Raw genomic sequence first — 20,311 nt, forward strand, 5'->3', positions numbered from 1 at the left:
GGGAGAGTCACCGCGGGAAAACACCGACGAATCGCAGTTTGTGTGATGTACAGTTAATTACAACTAAAACGATGTTCCCCTTTCTTACATTTCGACGCATGTGTAACTTCGAATCTCGTCAAAGCAAACACTCCTCCCGGGATATACATATAACGTGTCGGAAATAACGTACATGATATATCAGGATCTGCATTACGAATTGCATTTTGAAACTGTTAGATTTCACCTCGATCCAAAAGTTTGAAAATAAACCACCCGCAATGACGAGCCACCGCAGACAAAGGCAAATGATTATTCGAAGACCCGAAGGGGCACATTGATCGACAAGTAGTGTATCTCGATGATTTAAATAAAAAGTTTGCCGTTAAAAATCTTATAAAAATCATCTCTGAATGCTAAAAGAAGGGAACATGACGAATCACAAAGAGCAATATAAAAATAGGAACATATGCGACGTATATAAACAAACTGAGGAACATATACATGATGTTTAAACGTAACACGCAAGGAACTTGGTTCGGATTTTACGTGTACATATCGTACGTGTTGTGTGCATTCATGTGCCTTCATCTGAACATACATTGTACAAAGTATCGAATCACCACGCGCGCGTACTTATCGCGAAGAAAATGATAAGGTCCTAATGTTGCCGTTATAAAAAAAAGGAGTCTCGTTAAAAAAACAAAGCACAATCAGATTAGTGAACGTAAAGTATTCACCTAGATATACATATACATGTATATATAAAGTTAGAATTCGACATACAATTCGTAAGACGTGGGTACGTGCTGTGCTACGTGTCGTACCGCAATGTAACTCTAAACATAAAACACTTGGAGGCTCGTTTACGACGAATGTTAAAAACGCTCTTACAATTTTCCTTCTCCCGCAACGTGGGGGGCTGTTTCCGTGTCTCGCGTCTCGGTTTTGAGAAAGCTTTACACTCACTGTTACACATACCAACCGTGTTGAACCTTTGGAACGAAGTCTCTCTTACATATTTAACGTGCAAAATACTCTTTCCCGTGGTTCGTCAAATTATTATTATTATATATAGTAGTAATAAAGGATAAAATTCTACAACGAGCCCTTGGCAATCAACGAGGCTGTGCATTGGCGTTCGTTCGGTCGGTCCCCGCGTTTAAAAGTCTTCGAGTCCAAGGTGACTCTATCGCATTTTACTCTTTCATTCTTCCTCTGTCTCCGCTCACTCAGTCATACCCTCTTACATTCATCTAGCTCTTTCTCTTTCTCTCATCCACATATCCCAGACTATCGCACCACGCATTCTGCCTAACTTGCACACTGACGTTTGCACAAATACGTACTTATATATACATATATATATGTATATGTATGTATGTGTGTATATATATGTATATATATGTATAGTTCTTACAATATAATATATATATATATTCATTTACTCTATTAATTATCAATACTGTTGACGGATAGAGATTCATTCACAGATCGCACCAGAGCGAAAATCGTCCCTGACGCGCGTGGCGTTAACATTCTTCTTTCTCGCATCTCCTTCATGCGCGAGCGATTTTTCACCCCCTTTCCCCCAATTAAAAGTTTCACTTTTCATATTTAACATAATTTTTGACATAAAGTTTTTTTATCACACGCTAAAACACTTGACCTCCTCTCTGCCGGAGATCGGCGTCCGTTCGCACGATGTCCCAAAGCGACACAGCGATCCACGAGCGGGTGCAACCGCCGCTGTTTCCTCTTGTTCCTATCTGCCGCAATCTTCCAGCATCGTCGTGGTGGATCAGGAGACACCGCGCTACCTCCCCCTCCGTTCGAGAATTATAAAAAGCGTACAAACTCGAGCAGATGCCGCCGCGTACTGTCCGTCCTCGTCCTCATCCGCTTATTCTCGACAGCGTCTCGTACAACGATTTGGCGCGAAATTGACCTATCGGCGAATCAGAGCACTTTTCCACCGGCACAAACACGTGACCCGCTCGTCGAATCGAGTTCCAAAGCCCTATTACATTCTGTCAAGTGTACTCATTTGTGACCGCGCTGCGCGAGGAAGTACTCTATCTGCTGTAGACAGAGCAGTTGCTGCACCAAGCTCTGTAGCGGGTCTTGACCCGGCTGGAGTTGGCCCTGCTGCTGCCCTTGGAGGCCCTGCGACTGCATCAAGCCTCCACCAGTAGGCTGAGCAGACGTAGGCGGCAGCATCGTGGTGCCCGGAGCTGACTGCTCGGCCAACAACTGCCGTTGCAGCTGTTGCGCCTGGTAATGAGCCACCGCCATCAGTTCCGAGGACTCCATGCCCATCGAGGCGGCGGCAGCGGCGGCGGCGGCGGCGGCGGCGGCCACGTGACCCAACTGCGGATGCTGCTCCGGATGATGGTGGCCCGGTGGAGCTGCTGCTGACAAGCCGGGCTGGCAGGCCAGCGGCGGTAGCATGCCCACGTGCGACGACAACCTGCCAGTCATGGAGCCGGCCGCGGAGGCCAAATAGGCGGCGGCAGTGGGGAGGCTAGGATTCTCGCCCCGCTAGGGAGCCACGTTCTTGGGCCTGCGCCCCCGTCGCCCCCTGGTGGGGGGGCGCGGGGACTCCTGGCCTCACTGGCTCACCGCGGGGCTCTTCTTGTCTTGCTGCTGTTGACTGGCATCCTGCGTTCCCTGTACACCTGCGGCCGCACCCGCCTGACCACCCTGGACCCCCTAAAGCACACAAGCACCCATTGTTACAACGCGCCCTGGATAGTATCCTGAATAGTATTCGAAGATGGAGTCAATACCTTTTCCTTAAACCTTCTATCTTATCTTTCTTTAATCTTCTGTGGAGTTGAGCATCTTTAGTATTGGTTTTGCCGAGATATCAACCAAATAATGACACCGATCTCCGAATTCAGAAGTCAAGTAATTCTTTCTATATCTAATATCAGTCATTTTAATGAATTAGTCCGACTGATTCAACAACACTTGAAACTTGTTGAATGTTTATGTTTACTTCAATAAATTGGGCGCGTGTAAGCGCATTCTTTAATTTCGAGCCTTGGCTTTGCTGTGAAGAAATGATTACCTGACTGCCAGGACCCCCCTGTGGTGGACCAGGACCACGGTCTGGCGGCCAGGAATTACCCGGTGTCGGTTCCGAGTGGAACTGATGAGGATGTGGCGGCGGTCCACCGGACGCATCATGACTGTGAGGGTCCAGATTATTTGCGGCATCGTATTGCGTGTTTTCCAGCCTTGTGATTAATCGCTCGTCCTCGTCACCAAACTCACCACCCATCAAAGAAGGTTCACCGACGACCATCACATCCTAGAGCGGGGTAAAGAGACATTCGATTAGCACCTGCTTCCACGATCGGCGGCGCGCCAACAATAAGCTTCGCTGAGAAAATTCGAGAGATCTACCTGCGACGCTAGGGAAAAATTTGGCCCCGGCGAGCGTTTTTTACTGGGAGCCGGGGGTGCATTGTTTCCCGGTCCGGATGTGCTGCCCTTCCGCTTTCTTCTTTTGCTGGCCGGTCGCTGAGATTCTGGAAAAGAAGCGATTCGCTGTGAGCACGACGCTGCGCGCATTCGCCGGCCACGTTTGGCCACGTGTGTAGCTACACACTGATAAACTTAAGAGCACTACCCAGCTGTGGACCTTTCTCATTATCAAAGGTCTCTGACACGCACAAGCACAAGCATGCATCGATAGACAAACAAACACATAGGCATGTGTTAAGTTTATTTCTATCTTTCTCTCACGAGCTACTTTGCACTCTCAAGCGACGCTTACAGAGAAACACGTTTGGCATCATACTATTTGGCGTTACACGCGCTTGGTTCCACGGTTTTGTCGAGTTGAACGAATGCCGGGTGGATATATCCGAGCTGTGCACAAAGTCGCAAGTGAAATGGAAAACGCGGTGCACGTACAAGCAAGATAAAGCAACGTGAGCAACGAATCGAAAAATCACCGAGTGTTGCGACATCGATCGATACAATTTCTAAAATTAAAAAAGGAATCAAAGTTTCAGCCATACAGTGATGCCCAAGTAACTTGATCGCAAAGTGACTCAAAACGTTTGGCTGAAATTTGATTGATGAAAGAAGCAGCGGTGGACTGTCAATAGTGCATCTAACTGTCGGAGGATTCCGAACCAAATCGCAAAGTTTCACGCTCGACGAGGAAACACCGGCGGAACCAAGTATCGCACGCGTGGCGAAGAGACGAACAAAATCGACGACAAGTGCGTCATTTCGCGAATAGGAAATAAACCGATTTCACGTTGTGTCTATTAGGATTGACGGCCGTTTGGCTTCACTGGCTGGTGCTTCTCATGTAAAGCAACTGTTCGTCTACCTCTCTTACCCGGCGGGGCAACTATCCTCTGCCATTTCTGGAACAAGGTCGTCTTCAGACAATCACGGGGTGACAACGCGTACGCCTTGTGCCTCGACATCAGCTCCTGCATCGGCTCGAGGATCACGCATAACTGTAAAAGAATCGTCGTACATGGTTTAGTCCCTATATAAAAAAAATGTACAATTTTTTGTTACAAGCTAGAACTTGGACTTAGCATCGTGGACACAGGCCTTTGTAACAGGGGACTTTTCCCTATAGCTTCCGGTTTGAGAACGTACACGGAATCAACGGAAACAGAAAATTTGTACATTTTTTAGTCAATCTTTTAAGATGATAATTTAGAACTTGGACCTAGCATCGTGGACACTTAAGACAGACTCCTAATACGAGATAACAGGGTTTCTGTTAAATGAGTAGGCATCGTCTGTTGGTTCCAGCATGAATTCGTTGCTCTTCAAGCGAAATCTGTCCACTGGAAAATACATTGTTAGATCGCGTAATCGTTGCGAAATAAGATTTGTGAATTTGGGTGTTGGAAACCTGCTGTCTCGTATCGGAAGCTCGTCTCATAATAGGGGAGACTTCCCTCTACTTGTACATGCATTTTCGTTACGCGGGCGTAAAAGGTGAACAAACCGTCACTTGAGGAACGATCGGAGCGTTCGCGCGATGACGATACGTCGAAGTATCGTCCGCGCGGAGAAATTACTCGAGACGCGGCCGTTCTCGCGCGTTTCCGAATATCGTACGGCTGTTCAACAATGGGCGAGGGACTTTCCCGACGCAACAATCGACGGACTTTTCGACTGGCTCGAGACGATACACGCGGAATGCGCGGTCGTCCCCCCCTCGGTGAAAGCGCTTCCGAGCGCGGAAAAAAGGTGGCTCGTAACCCGGATAGCCGGAGATACTTTCGAGAAGGCAGGCGTACGCCGTGTTCCGATCTAGACCCGCACCGACACACCTTCTCGCAGCAACAATTCTCTATCGTGCTCGTCACCGATAGTTTTTCCGTTTACAAATCAACACGCGACGAAACACTCCCCCCTCGTATCTCGGCGCGTGCGACGCGCCAGTCGAACACTGCTAAACGTTGCGTGTAATCGTGTCATTCTGTGTTTTCCTCGCTCCAAACTTACGATTTAAACGTCCGGTCCAGATAGCCCGGCGTTTATTTCTATGAAAATAATCGAGAAAGCAACTTGACTCTTGCCCACTTTCTATCCACGAGCGTCTCAGACTCGGTCCCTTCCCTAATGAGCTTACATTGTTGAAGAAGTTTCGTAAAATTCGGAAAAGTTGAGTTGGATTTAGAACGGTCGATCTGGCAGCAGATGCGTCAGCGTAAAATTAAGACAGCACTCGCAGCGCCGATACAATACGTACTCTAAGGTAGTTGAGAGTGAAGTTGGACATGCCCTGCCTGGTGATGTTTTTGCTAATCTGCTCGAGCATCGTCGGGTCCTGCTGCATACTGACAACGCTCCTCGGCACCAGCTCCCGATGCGTCCTCACCGACATATGCCACGACTTTATCCTCATGAGGTCGTCGAAGGTGAACTCCAATATTAACCTACCCTCCGTTAACACCTAAAATAAGTTTCAGATGACAATATCCGCCGCGGCTATTTCGAGGGCGCTTGATTTCGCGCGTCGCCGTGGAGAGAGTTCGCAGAACTTAAACTTCCCGCCGGGAAACAGGTTCTCTCTCTTTTTTTTTACAGAAATTATGGAGATCCAATTAAACTTTAATCCTTCTTATCTTTATGATATCTCTTTTGTTTTTGCTCGAGAAAAGAACAATCGTCCCACCCAATTGCATCGACTCACTTACGGCGCGCGCGGTAGTTTCTACAGCGACATAGTCTATTTGTTCAAAATGTATGTTATTATGCACAACATAATTTATAATATGTAATAATGAATGTTTCCGACGACGCGTTTCTATTTAAACTGCGATAGCGTATCGCGATTACTTTTTTCGATCTATTTCAATTATTCCTAGACACTTTTGTTTGACTTGGGGAGGGGGGGGGGGGAGGGTAAACCGTTGAGGGCATTACTGAACATCAGGGTTGGGAAAGTTACTTTATAAAAATATCTAGTTACGGGTTTTCTTAAAAATGTAACTAGTTACAGTTACTCAAAAAGTAACGAATCGCTACTTCGCAGTTACTTTCTTGCGATGAAAATAAACATATCAAATTTGCATTTAAATTGTGAAGCGCCGATAAAGACGTTTATGCGCCACTGCAAGGCGTAATGCGATCCGTGAAGGTTTAAAAAATATATAATGTAGCTATTAAATTACTAGTTATCGAAAAAATGTAACCGAGTTAAGTTACAGTTACAGATAGAGAGAGAGTAACGAAATTAAGTTAGAGTTACCCAAAAAAAAGTAACTGTAACTTCGTTACAAGTAACGAGTTACTTCCCAACCCTGCTGAACGTTACGACACCCTCAGAAAGGATTTCTGTTATCGAGACAGAAAATATTCTTGACGCATTTATATTTCTCACAATCTCATTTAGTATAAAAATAAGACAATATCAAAATGAAATCGATAATTCTTGTTCTCCGTCGAATTAAAAAAGATTGACTTGCTACATTGAGACAAGAGTAACTTTGTATATTCTTGCGTTTAGAATAAATTCTCCCTCCATCTTACAACGCGCGAAGTTGGCACCACGATATTCGACAAAAGACTATCATTTTATTCTAGATTTTGGAATTTTTCATTTAAGATTAAAGTGTTCCTCTCTCTATAAAAAATTCGATTGGCGCTAGATCGATCCTATTTTATGACACATTCAAGTGTAATAGCATTGGATCCGGAACTCTTTTCTGTGGGTGGAGACACTTTTTGGGGCATTATAAAGGTAAAATAAGACAAAACAAGATAATAAGATTAAGTAACGCCCGCTGGACATTAGTAGGCATTGGTGTACGTGATTGTGGTCAGCGGTTTACCCCTCGGTTTAACTCAACAATTAAGTGTATAAATATTGACGATCTGAAGCGTAGTTCTATGCTGCAAGTGCAACAAATTGTGCAGAGTTGCCTCGTACCTTGGTGTACATCGGCTTTCCGTACTGCGTGACCATCGTGCACTGATCACAGTCCAGCGTTATGGAGGTGTTATGAAACGACTCCTTCTGATTCTTCAAATTGTAGTAAAGTTCCGTCACTCCGCCGTCGAATATCGAACGGAAGTACCTAGGTATTAACGTCCTTCCTATCGCTGAAAGGATAAAGATAGGAACGATTAGAAATAAATACAACGTGCCCGCGTCGCGAGGAGAGCGGGCTCGGCGATTAAGATCGACAGCTCTATCTTAGGTCGATCGATATCATTCTATGTTGAGCGCAATATTACAAACTCCGTCGTGTTTGACGTTCAATGTTTAATCCCGCCGCGAAGAATAAGACGGGCGAAATTCTATTAAGAAGCGACGTAAAGATAGTTTAGTTTATTGCATATGTTCAACAATTACACGTAAGTACAGCCGGAAAGATGTAAACCATTGAGTGAGATACCACGCTCTGGAGTCGCGCCGCTGGTCTACTATTCCTACTTTATTCAGTAAACGCGAGAAAGATTTCGAGCGTGGGCCTGGATTGCTCAGTTGGAAGAGTATTCGCCCGGCAAGCGGAAGGTACGAATCCTGACGGTCAATTCGGTGCCTTACAACATAGTGAAAGTGCTAAAAGTGAGCGGCTTTGTCTCTGTCTAAGGGGACAGTTAAAAAAGAGACGAAGACACTCCACTTTTAGCATTTTCACCATAGTTTAAGACACAGAATTGATCCCCTGGTGTAGTCCTAGTCCGTTATTTCTCTCGCCGAAAAGTAATAAGTGCACTTATTACTTTTTTCGAGTCGAAATTTTGATACTATTTTCACACGTTTAAGGATAAATTACACCTACATAGACCAGCAATAACCTACTTTGACGACATTATATTTTTTACTCCTCCCTTGAATCTTTGATTCGAAAAATTTACTTTAGCTCCTATTCAAAAGGACCTACTTTAATGCTAAACTGGCAAAAGTAGAAACTTCCGACACTATCAGTTTTTAAGTAAGAGTCTATTTTGTACTTGCAGTTCGACCTATTTTACTGTCTCAATAGAATTAAAGGTTCAACATAGGGCCAAAATTTCGACTCGGGTGGCGCGTCTTAGCGCCTACCACCCGGAAGATACACCCCTATTTGTTACTATGAATAGTTCGAATACAAATCGAAACGTAACGATAACGGCGAAGGGTATCGCGCACCGTCAGCGAAAAATATTCTTCTCTTTTTGTCTCTAATTGCGACACGCATCTCGCATCACCGGGCGCGTCTTACCGCGCGGATGGCGAACGCCCTTGTCGTTTATACCCGGATGACGACGGCATGCATCCGCACGACATGTAATCACGTTGTCGTCGTATATTTTCGAGACGGCGTGCGGAACAGACATTAAAATCTACCGACTGCAAGATTGCCGCGCGGTGGCACGTCATTATTTAGAACAGAGGCGGGCGCCGCGCGAGCTCGCCGGCGATTAAGTATCGGTGACAATGTGCGAATCGCGTGTGATGTCGCGAAGATGTAAGAAATTATCTCGCGCGCCGGCGGAAATCGATTGCACCGGCGCGGGCAACGACGCGTAGACGTCGGGGAGACCCGATTCCGAGGGTTTATCATCTCGCCTCTCGAAATGACACTCCGCTCGCGACTCAACTTTTCCCCCCTGCGCTCGTCTACTGCATTATTAGCAAGCGACAGACCGTTCGATTGGACGTGATTGCGTGCCGCGCGAGACACCAAACTCTTTTGTTATCAATTAGAAATGCAATCTCGCGCAACAGTCGCCTGACTTCATTGTGCGTACGTAAAATTGCGAAAAAGAGCTTTCTTCGACTGGAATCGAACACTGCACCGGTGACTGACACTTGCCAGGCGCAAATGTAGTGAAATGTAATGAAATAATCAGTAATACTCACAATATCTCTTCGGCCCGTCTTCCAAGCAGACGTGGAGGGTGAGGGTGGCGTCTTCCTCGAAGAACTCGTTCGCGAAGGCCTCCCACCAAAGGTTGTCGCTGTCCTGTACATAACAGACCAATGGAGAAAGGATTAGCCTGCGTGGGTGCGAGAAACCATGCGAACTCCGCGACGCGCACATCTCGACATCGTCGCACCGATTTATCTCGGAAACGATTCGTGGATAACGAACGATTAAGAATTAGGCAGAGAAGAGGGACCGAAGTGCGCGACAAAATGAAAAGGAGAGAAAAGAATGAAGAGGCGGTACGTTCTCCCCTTCAGAGAATCGCTCAGAAAAGGCAAAGAAGATGAGAGGAGTGAAGAGGGGGAGGGAGAGAGAGAGAGAGGGGGGGGGGAGCGCTTGTACCTCAACGCTGAATAACGCATGACTGTCTGGCTTGAAATTATAGCATTCCACCTCCTCCCAGTCGTAGGAACTACCCCTTGGCTCTGTTCGCCACGCTTTCATTCAATTATGCATCCACCACTATCTCCCTCGCGTCTCCCCGCCCGGTCCATCTACACCCAAACCCCGCGGGCTCTCTCCTCGTGTTATTATTTTCCCGCGTGCGGGCTCGGTCTCTCGTCGGCTTTCCTTACGCGCGAAAAACCGCCGTCATCAGTCGCTTTTGTGACGAGCCGCGCGATTCCGGGTGAGGCGGCCGAGGGCATCGCGGAGTCGCCCCGCGATCGCCCGGGAGTTTTCGCTCCTACGAATCTTACGAGTTCGTACGCGCGAATCAATTCCTATCTGATAAAAACAAAAACCAATGCGTTACGCGTGATACAATTTACGATAACGTTTATTGATTCCCCCTAGAGTTACGAGAACAACTTCTATTAAACTTGTCACGTAAAATCAGCAATTATTAATTAAGTAAAATTCCTGGCAAAAGGATATTCCTCCGATGTTGCATGTATAAGAATTCCTCGGTGACGTACGCCACTACAAGGTGATTTGCATTTCCAAGGTGCAATAAAGACATGGATCGAAGTGTGAACGTTCCACGTTTCATTTCTTTGCGATGAAATATTCAATCCTAGGAAAGATAAAAAGTAATTTCTAAACGCCTCGCAATTTCCCGTAATGTTGTCCATTTCAATTATTTCACGTTGAATTATGTTTGTTTATTTCTCTCTCTCTCTCTTTTCCACTAATCGCACCAATATCCATGTCCGCCCATAAAACTGGACAATTTACCTCAGTAGACTTGTAAGAAAAGTAAATCGACAATCGAGTTAAGTAGACGCATTTTTTATTTAAAAAAAATCGTATCGAGGAAGTAAAAAACGCGCGCTGTACAGTCCGAAATGTCCGTGGACGCCGCGACGTGTATGTAGATTGTTTTCCGAGCACATTTACTTCCGCGCGACAAAACGCTCATTGTCGCAATTACAATTACTGTGTTTGTCGTCTCAATTTATTATGCACTTCCACTGCCGCGCTCGTCTCTCAATGGGCACCTTTTAATTTTACATCGGGGGGAGGACAAACTCGGCGTTAACGACAGAGTCGCGCGGCCGCGGCATTAGCGAGTTTAAGGAGAACGACCGAGCGCGTGGAACTTCGCAAGAGGTTCTCCCATAAACGCGCCGTTCGTTCCTCCTTTTTTTCCCCCCTTAACATCATCGATCGGACGATAAATGAGATGCGAGCCCGGAGAATGAGACGTCGTCCGCGAGGCCGGGGCGAGTGCGCCACTCGTGTCGAGTCCCGCATAGACAATCGGTTTCCGGGGCGCGGGCACCCGCCGACGCTGCACTCGCGGAAGATTTATTTCGGACGTAAGCCACGCCGTGCCAAATCAAGCAAACTGTTACCACTCCCGCGCAAATTGATATTTCTGGCAAGCGCGCCCCGGCCCCGGCCGTAGGGAGGCCCGAGAGACGGCAGCGGGATGGGGAAAAGTCGGCGAAACAGTGACGCGATAAGCGTAACGGAACGAGCGAGAAGACGTTGCTCGACAAATAGGCGATATTCAATAATGCGCGTGGAAGCGCGGCCGCGGAAAAGGGAGAGAGAGAGAGATATGCCTCATGGGGTTTACGAGCCGCAACTCGATCGCCAGCCGGGTCCATATATTTCGCGAAATCATTCTGGCGACGCGACGAGAGATCAGCATTTATGCACGCGATATGAGTTCTGTCATAGGTCTAATGCGAATGACATGCGCCTCGATACACGTGTAATATGTGTAATCTATTCCGACGTGCAATATGCGCGCGATGCGCGTCGTGTGTGCACGAGGTGGCATAAGTGCAAATATTACGTTGCATAAATTTGTATCTTGGATTCGTGTCTGCTAAAAATTTATCCAGCCGCTGGTGCGGCTGTTTCCGACGTTTCTACGCGACGAACGTGCAAATACGAGAGAGAGAGAGCCCCTCGCTTCGATAATAGAGGAAAGATTCCTCTATTATGAGATAGGATTCTAATGCGGGATAGCAGGTTTTCAACGTCCCAAATTCAATCCCGAGTCGAAATTTTGGCCCTGTTGAACCTTTAATTCTATTATAAGTAAAAGAGGTCGAATTGCAAATACAAAATTGACTCCTACTTTAAAACTGATAGCACCGGAAATTTCTACTTTTACTAATTTACTTAGTAGTTCATTTTAAGTACGAGCGAAATTTTTAGAATTAAAGATTCAAGGGAGGAGTAAAAAATATAATGTCATTAAAGTAGGCTCTTAGTGGTCTATGTACAGATCAGCTAAGTAGGTGTAAATTATCCTTAAAAGTGTCAAAATAGTACCAAAACTTCGACTCGGGGAATCTTTTCGCTACGATTACACGATCCAACGATCAATTTTCCACTAAACAGATTTCGCTTCAAGGGCAATAAATTCGTGGTGGAACCGACGGATGACGCCTATCAATTTACAAAAGTAACAAGTGTTACAGATCTCTTTTGTTGTCGAATAAATTGTATTATCAATCCTGTAGTGACGAGCCAACAGTCCGGCATCGAGTTTTTAAATCACGATAGAAGTATTCGATAATAATGAAGATTGCAATCCATACAGCACGCATGTCTAAAAGACGTCGTTTAGACATATAGGAAAGTCCTCTATTATGAGATAGAATTCTAATGTGAGATAGTAGGTTTTCAACGTCCAAATTCGTTCACAAATCTTTTTTCGCAACGATCTAACGGTCAGTTGTCCACTAAACAGATTTCGCTCCAAGGGCAATAAATTCGCGGTGGAACCAACCGATGACGCCTATTAATTTGGCGTGAAACCCCGCTGTCCCATATTAGGAGCCTAACGCCTAACAGGTAACTTTCCTCTACACACGATAATTGTCGTCAGTCGCGAGGAATCTCCGTGAACGTAAAATTTATGAACTCCGCAGACGCATCTCATAATCAATGTTCTCTCGCTCGCGCTAATCTTGTCGGCGAATGAGAACCGAATTTACCTCGAATTAACTTCGCGCGCTTGTCGCGAGTGAAAAATCGAGCGAGTTTCACGAGTCATATAATTGATGCCCCTCGGTTAGCCTCGCGAGCGATTCACAAAACTGTCGAATATCGGCGAAAGTTCAACGTTTGTCATACATATTTCAATAGCGGTAATTAACTACTCGTTAATCATTCGACCCTTCCGACCGACACAATGCAGGTCTGACAGTTTTTCTTAATATTCCGACGTCGGTATACTTTTTTTTTCTGGCATATCGGAAACGGTATCGCGCTTATCGAACGCCCCGCGGATCGATGATTGGAGCCTAATAATAAAATAAAACGTACGTCGCGTTCGTACACGGTGCCTCGCATTCCCGATTTAGCGAAATTAATTAACAGTTATTCAAAATGACAATGCGAGAAAAATTCGTAGCTTACGGGACGTCTGAAAAATTCACTCGGAACGCGCGGTCAAATGTCTGTCCAACTTTTTTATGCATCGACTAATACGTGCGAAAGCTTTAATAAATTATTAACAACTTCGTTGCTGCAACGTTTCTTACCCGCTCAATCTACAGGGTGATCTAAGAATCAAATGTAAAAAGAATTACAGTAAATTAACCAGAATCGAAATTTTGATACTATTTCGACACCTTTGCGGATAATTTACACCTACTCAGCTGATCTATACGCCTATCATAGATCAGCAATAACCTACTTTGATGACATTATATTTTTTACTCCTCTCTTGAATCTTTAATTCGGAAAATTTACTTCAGCTCCTACTTAAAAGAACCTACTTTAATGCTAAATTGGCAAAAGTAGAAATTTCCGACACTATCAATTTTTAAGTAGGAGTAAATTTTGTACTTGTAGTTGAGCCTCTTTTACTGTCGCAGGTCCTACTATATAATAGAATTAAAGGTTCGACGTAGGGCCTAAAATTTCGACTCGGGAAAAATTTCGCGAATACACCGGGAGCATTTGGCATCTCTGCGAAAGCTCCCGTCGCGAAAGAATATACACTTGTTGACACATTGATTGATGGATATCCATCTCGGTACAGTTCGTTTCGTAGCGGCTAAACGCGCGCGTTCTTAATTCATAACCACGTTAAATAGTTTCCCTCCCGACGTGGCCTATTTAAAAGTCGAGGAGCTAAAAGGGAACAGTATTGACCATCTCGCATTCCGTCATTTCTTCATCTCTTAAGGAGCTATAAAATGAACGGGCGAACAATATCGCTGCGTTAGCTCACCTTCTTCCCGTCTTATATTTTTACGCATCGGAAGACGACGATTCGACTCGGTGATGTTTCTCCCGCGCTTCTCCTCGGATATCAATTTTAACCAGTCGCCCTAATCGACGAGCGAATAATGTCCCAAGTAAAGTCTTTGCAATTTTTTTTACAATTCGATTCGCGCTTTGGCCGTTCTATCTGATCCCACATTTCCGGCCGATAATTCTCTCGTCTTGAACAAAAACCACCTTCCCCTCTCTATCTATCTATCTATCTATCTCTATTTCTATCTCCGTTTCTCTGTCTCTGTCTTTCTGCGGTGCAAGAAATTCGCATTTGCGCTGCGGCCGGGCTCTGTCGAAATTCAATATTATTCCCGCAATAAAAATTGGCTCCCTCTGCCATAAACTATATGCCCCGCGCGAGTGACAAGGAAATAACAAAAAGCCAGCGTTCATACACATACGTGCCGTATACTTTCATTCACCCAAGTTAATAACAGCGAAAATTGCGATGGTCGCGGGGCAACGTACAGAAAAGTACGACGCTCGAATCCGCGCCGACAAAAAAGCTCGCTCGCTCGCTCGTGCGCGCGCGCGAGGGGTAGGGAAAAAAAGCACGCGGTATTATACATATTCCGCGGTGTTTTTAATATTAAAACGTTAAAACATTAAAACGTTAATAACATTCAAAATATGTTTTTAACATTATTAACAAATAATCGCGCGAAACTCAATGTCGCGCGAACTCCGCGGTTTTTTTCCCCCCCTACGGTTTCTAGCTTCCTCGAAATTATTTCGCAAAAATCGCCGGCACAACAGAGAGACCCGCGTAAACGCGGTACACGTCCAAAACGAACGCATTAGAGACGGCATTAACGCGTCCCTTACGTCACGTGGGAGAAGAAACCGGCGTGGACTCCCGCGAGCTGCGGAAACCGGGGGGGAGGGAAGGGGGCGCGAGAGGGAAAAAGGGACGCGGGCATAAATCGCGGCGTGATTTTCGCGCGTTTTTTCGGGACGGCCGTATTAGCTGTGGGGTCAAAGGGAAGTGGTCCGGGGGGGGGGGGGCCCGTGGCGCGGAGGGAGGAGGAAGGGAGAGAGAAAAAAAAGCGGAGGACCACCGCGGGTCGAGCCCGGGTCCTGTCCGTCCTGTTCGGACGCGCGTCGTAATAACCGGGTGGCGGCGCGAAGCCCGCGCGCGCTTCCGCCGCCGGCGTGGCCTCTGCTCTCGGCTCGGCTCGGCTCGGCCCGACGTCGCCGCCGCCACCGAAAAAATGCCCGGCATCGGAGTCCCCGCGAATTCCAGTCCGATTCCGGCATACCGGCGCGAGGACGAGAAAGAATCCGTTGTAATTCCACGGCGTTACCAGGTAGCGCGTCGCGACGCTATTCCGATGACGCGGCGGCGGCGGCGGCGGCGGCGGCGGCGGAGGCGTCTCAACGTCGACGCCGTATTTTAAACCCGCCGCCGGCGCTCGCGACGAATAAATTTCTTTCCATCGATTCGGCCGCGCCGACCATTCTCGAGACTGCCCGCGACCCATGCGTCTGTGCCCCCCCCCTTTCCCTTCCCCCTGTCTCCTCTCAAAATTCTCACCCCTGCTGGGCGACACGGTTGTAACTTACGGCCGCCTTTTCAGCCTCGCGTCACTTTAGCGCCAAGACGCGTCCGACACTACCGTTTAACCCGCGTTAAACGCGACGAGACGCGCAAGTTGAATAGTTGCGTTTAGCGCTGAATACACGGACCTCGGGCTCCAAGACCTCGCTGGACCTCGTCGCGATTTTCCTCGGGACCGAAACCGACGTAATTAGACGCGGCAGTAAGTTGTCTGGATCAATTGAACCGCGACTCTTATGAATCTCGAAAAAATATCTTAATTGCGTTTCGGTTTCGCGTGCGACATCGCGCAGAAGTAAATGAATCGACGGAATGTAAGGGAAAGATGTATGTAGCTACACGGAATTTTGTTAGAAAATTTACCCTGACGATCGTCTAATCGTGGGACAAGAATTTTGTTTTTCGAAATTTTTTCCATATACTCTCTGTTAGTAAAACGTACACTAAATGTAAGTATAATAAATATTGGTAAAATTTGAAAAACTCCCGTAAAATTCTTGAAAACGCCGCGCTGCCCCACGATTACATGATTTCCAGGATAAATTTTAAGGGAAAATTCTGTCCGTGCACGCGGGCAAAATTGTATATTTAAAAGCGAACCAATAGCGCCGGCTCGCGAATTCATTTATCGTACAATGCCGTTTAACGGTCGCGTTTCTACGCTCGCAAATAAACGCGCAGAGAGAATCCCCCGGCGTGGCCGTAACACGGAGGCTCGGAAGGCAGGATCAGCGGGCGGTCCTAATTTTTTCAAGCTGTTTCGTCGCGAATCGAGCGTCGAAATCCGCCTTTTTCATCCCGCGCGTCCATTCCTCACTTTTGTGATTTTTCGCGCGTCCCGACTGGCAGCGCGGACTATACGCCGGGGTTGCCGTCGGCTCTTCGCCGGGACTGTACCACCCCACTGTTGTTAGGGGGGTGTGGGGAGACTAGGGGTGGTATATGATCGTGTATATACGCCGCCGCGAAAGTATTGTCGGCGCGCTCCACCTCTCGATTTTCTCGCGAAAATCCTTTTCGCGGGCAAGTCCGCGTCCCAGGCGGGCGGGCGCTATATCGAAAATTTGCAAAAATTGTCGGGCGCACGACCACCATTTTTGAGAAATTTCGGCCGCGCGGCTCGCCCGCAGATAGATTCGACAGGATTTCTCTCTGGCGCGACGCGCCCGGACAAAACTCTCCCGGCCGATCGAAGTATATACGGCCAGGGGCGGCGGCGCGAGGGACGAACGTAGGGGGGAAGAACGAGGGGATGGGGGGTACAATATGGGTTATCGAGGGGGCCCCACCCCCAGGGGAGAGCAGGGGCCCTCATTTTATTACCCAGGCTCCCATGACGGTTCTCAACCTTGGCCGAACTTGATCTTCTCTCGCGTGTCTCGGTAGCCTCGCGCGCTCGCGCCTAAGTTTAGCGTAAACATCCGCGTGGACCCGAGTCGCGGCTTATCCGCGGCCCGAGGCTGCGGAAAGGCGTCCGTCGAATCGCCCTCGAGCGAATTCGTGCCCGCCGCGCCGCCGCCGCGGCGGAAGAACAACCGCGACGATATTTGCCTCTATTTTTATCCTGCGCGCTCGCGCGCGCGGGAGCGAGCGAGCGAGCGGGCGAGCGACGTGACGGATGCGCGCGATGGAAAATGTGAAAAGTGTTCGATAACCGTGTAACGGAGGCTTTTGCATTCGATAACGTCATCTCGCGCAACGTCACCGCCGCCGACACCCGCACACGCCACGGACTCGCTCGCTCCCCCGGGATCTCAGGTTTCCCTCGCGGAAAAAACCAATTTTTCCGCAGAAATCCGTCATTTCTGCAAAAAGGCTTCTCCCACGCATACGCGACGCGCCTACGCATTAATGGTGCTTATTAGTTTCGCGCTTATTAGCCCTCGCGCGCCTCAACGCTCCGGAAGGATCTCTTGGGAAAATTCGATTCCCGGCCGAGTGCGCGCGCTCAAGGGAATATTTTTCTTCCGGCGAAATTTTCGGGGGCCGCTTTTGCCGCCGTGGACCCCGCGGAAAGAAATGAGCTGCGGCAGGCCGATTACTTCGGGCACGAAATTTTATATCGACTCGAGGACATCCTATCCGAGAGACGTGTCTATGACAACCGAATTTAATATTCCTCGGCGTTACAAAATTTTACATTTTGCGCGGCGATACTGAAGATATTAAAAATTCACACGACCGAGTGACGGCGTTCGTCGCCGCCTTTCTCGGCGGGGATCAAGATTTCGCCATGAAATTTCTGAACGTTCGTCTGCAAAAATGTTTCCCCGAACTTAATTTTCGTGCATATCCGTTTGTGCCGTTTACAAACGCCCGCCGTTTCTCTTTCATTTATTTTCTATACAAATGCACTCTGATCGTACGAGTTTTCATTTTCAATCGTAAATATGTGAAAATCCAAATTAATTTCCCCGAGTTCCCTCGTTAAAAGTTACTTGTTCAAACATAATTATTTTCGCGCGATATTAACAACGTGATTGCTTTAAAAATTTGATACGAATCAAGGTGTACGATAAATTCGACGACCCTACTCGAAATAAAGATTCAAATCGCTAATCTCGCCGTAGGAAAAGCTCATCTCGGAAAATCCAGAATTCAGCTCTGTATAAATCGTTAACGAGCCATGACGCTACCTCGCCCGACGTTGCTCCCTGTCTTATCGTAATCGTGAAATTATTGCGTGGCGGGACGCGCGAGAGCCGAGGAAAAACGGGGCGGAAGGGCGCGCGTGGGCGAAAGAAACGCGCGCGCGTGTAGAATCGCGTACGACGGGCGCGCAGGAAACCGCGCGCGGAGGGTAAATGAGGCGCCATCAGTCACAGTCAAAATGCTCCACGTCATAGCCGGGAGTGGATCTCTCTCGCGTACGTCAAAGTCCAGCGATGGAAATTAATGCACTTTCTTTCGCCGGGTAACGAGTAGCCCCGAAACCGCGAGATCGCGCGCGCGGGAGTCAGAAAAAAAATGGCCGTGCCCCTCGCGGCATCCCCGGCCCCTTTAATCTCCGATTTGTCGTGCTTACGCGCCAAATACGTTTTCTGCGTTAAACCACGCGGTAATGGACGTTTCCGCTTTGCCATCCGCGTCGCGCTCGGTTTCTTTTACATGTACACGCACCGGCATAAATGCTGTCCCTATCCTTGTGAGGTGCACGCACACAACTACAGGGACTCTAGTTGTATGCGTGTACAGGGTGTTATGTAACGCCCGCCTCGCGTCTTATTTACGGATAGAGCGGACTAGACCGAGTCGAAAAATCCTCTACCATTTTGCAATTTTCGCAACGGCTAACGAGTTATTAATTATTGAAAATCGCTGTCCTAGCCCGGCCTACCGCCCAATTCAAGCTCGGTAAGATGCGGTCGTCCCGCGATCGGCGTTGCTAGGCGCGCGGGGAGCTGTTCATTAAGCCCGGTTTACAATGAGACAGAAGTCAATAGATCAGAAATCATAAATCGTAAGTTGAAAATCTATATATAATAAACTAACATGCATATACTACAAATTGTCAGTAAGTACAAATGTTTCTCACATAAATATTTCGGAATAACCATAACCCCAGAGGTGTCTTGGGTGGTTTCGCGCTCTCGATAAAAATGGTGGGCATATGATTGGCTGTGGGTGGTCCATCATAAGCTATGTATAAGCTATAAGTCAGAAGGATTGGATTTTGGCAATCTTCTTATGATTGCCGACTTGTATCTTATAACAGGCTTATAACTCGCTTATGTCTTCTGACTACTGACTTCTGTCTCATTGTAGACCGGGCTTCATACGTAGCCCTTGCCGTGTGTCATAAACAATTTCCCGCGCGCCTAGCAACGCCGATCGCGGGACAGTCGCATCTCACCGGGCCGAGACAGCAATTTTTAATAATTAATAACTCGTTAACCATTGCGAACATTGCAAAGTGGTACAGGACTTTTCGACTCGGCCTAATCTGCTCTATCCGTAAATGAGAGGTGAGGCGGGTATTACATAACGCCCTGTATATAAAATGACGAAACTGCGCGAGGATGTCTGCCTGCAAAGACCTAGGCGCAACTGCGCGACGTTCGATATTTCGCGCCGCGAGGAAACAGTAATCTCGCGAATCTCTTTGTGACGCACGCGGCGCGATATCGTTATTGCGGTGGCTCTTCGGCAGTCCGATTTATTTGCGGCTGCTTTTTTATTCTATCTAATTTTCTATGTATCCGCCGAAAAAAAATGATCTTGCAACTGCTGCAACAATTTTCCAGATGCAAAAAAAATAACTGGCATATATAAATTAATAACCAATACCGCGAAATCGCATGTGTTTCACATTTAATCAATTTAAATAACAGAAACAGAATTTCCATCGCGACCGTTGACGTTAGCAAGCAAGTCCTTCCGCGGCGTCCATCCATTATAACGTTTGATCGTGGTGCATAAACAGTTACAAAGATTGTTCTGGCTACGGTACCGAAATTCATTTTTATCCAATGCGGATGATTAATATTTCGTCACGAAACTTGCCAGAAGGTATTACTAGAACGTTGCTGCTATAAATTTTGCAGGCTATTTTCCAACAGCTACAAAGTATCGATACGTTTCTGTCGCGACACCTAGAAATCTACCTGCAGTTAGCGAGACACTTTCTCGAGCGTCCGTAATTTTCTGTTCTACCCGTTGTTTCCCGCGGAAT

At 47.3% G+C, this 20,311-nt stretch overlaps 2 protein-coding genes across 2 annotated transcripts in view; both read right to left on the bottom strand.

Annotated features, from left to right (window-relative positions):
• Positions 1 to 2,022: 2,022 nt before the first annotated feature.
• Positions 2,023 to 2,460, bottom strand: LOC105566436. Its single transcript, XM_012020439.1, has one exon. The coding sequence runs from the start codon at positions 2,458 to 2,460 to the stop codon at positions 2,023 to 2,025; it is 438 nt and encodes a 145-aa protein (XP_011875829.1).
• A 14-nt stretch (positions 2,461 to 2,474) lies between these two features.
• The window catches only part of LOC105566393 (LIM domain-binding protein 2-like), a 93,947-nt gene continuing 76,110 nt past the window's right edge, over positions 2,475 to 20,311 (bottom strand). The window contains 7 exon segments of the mRNA XM_012020346.1: positions 2,475 to 2,691; positions 3,053 to 3,295; positions 3,391 to 3,515; positions 4,331 to 4,463; positions 5,720 to 5,923; positions 7,403 to 7,575; positions 9,326 to 9,428. Coding sequence (XP_011875736.1) covers positions 2,590 to 2,691; positions 3,053 to 3,295; positions 3,391 to 3,515; positions 4,331 to 4,463; positions 5,720 to 5,923; positions 7,403 to 7,575; positions 9,326 to 9,428 — 1,083 coding nt within the window. The 3' untranslated portion in view covers positions 2,475 to 2,589.

The sequence above is a fragment of the Vollenhovia emeryi genome, unplaced genomic scaffold, assembly GCF_000949405.1.
Source record: "Vollenhovia emeryi isolate VEMERY1.0 unplaced genomic scaffold, V.emery_V1.0 DF939145.1, whole genome shotgun sequence".
In the NCBI taxonomy this organism is placed as follows: domain Eukaryota; kingdom Metazoa; phylum Arthropoda; class Insecta; order Hymenoptera; family Formicidae; genus Vollenhovia; species Vollenhovia emeryi.

Coding starts and splice junctions, on each gene's coding strand:
- LOC105566436 (XM_012020439.1), bottom strand. CDS start 2,460: ATGACTGGCAGGTTGTCGTCGCACGTGGGCATGCTACCGCCGCTGGCC.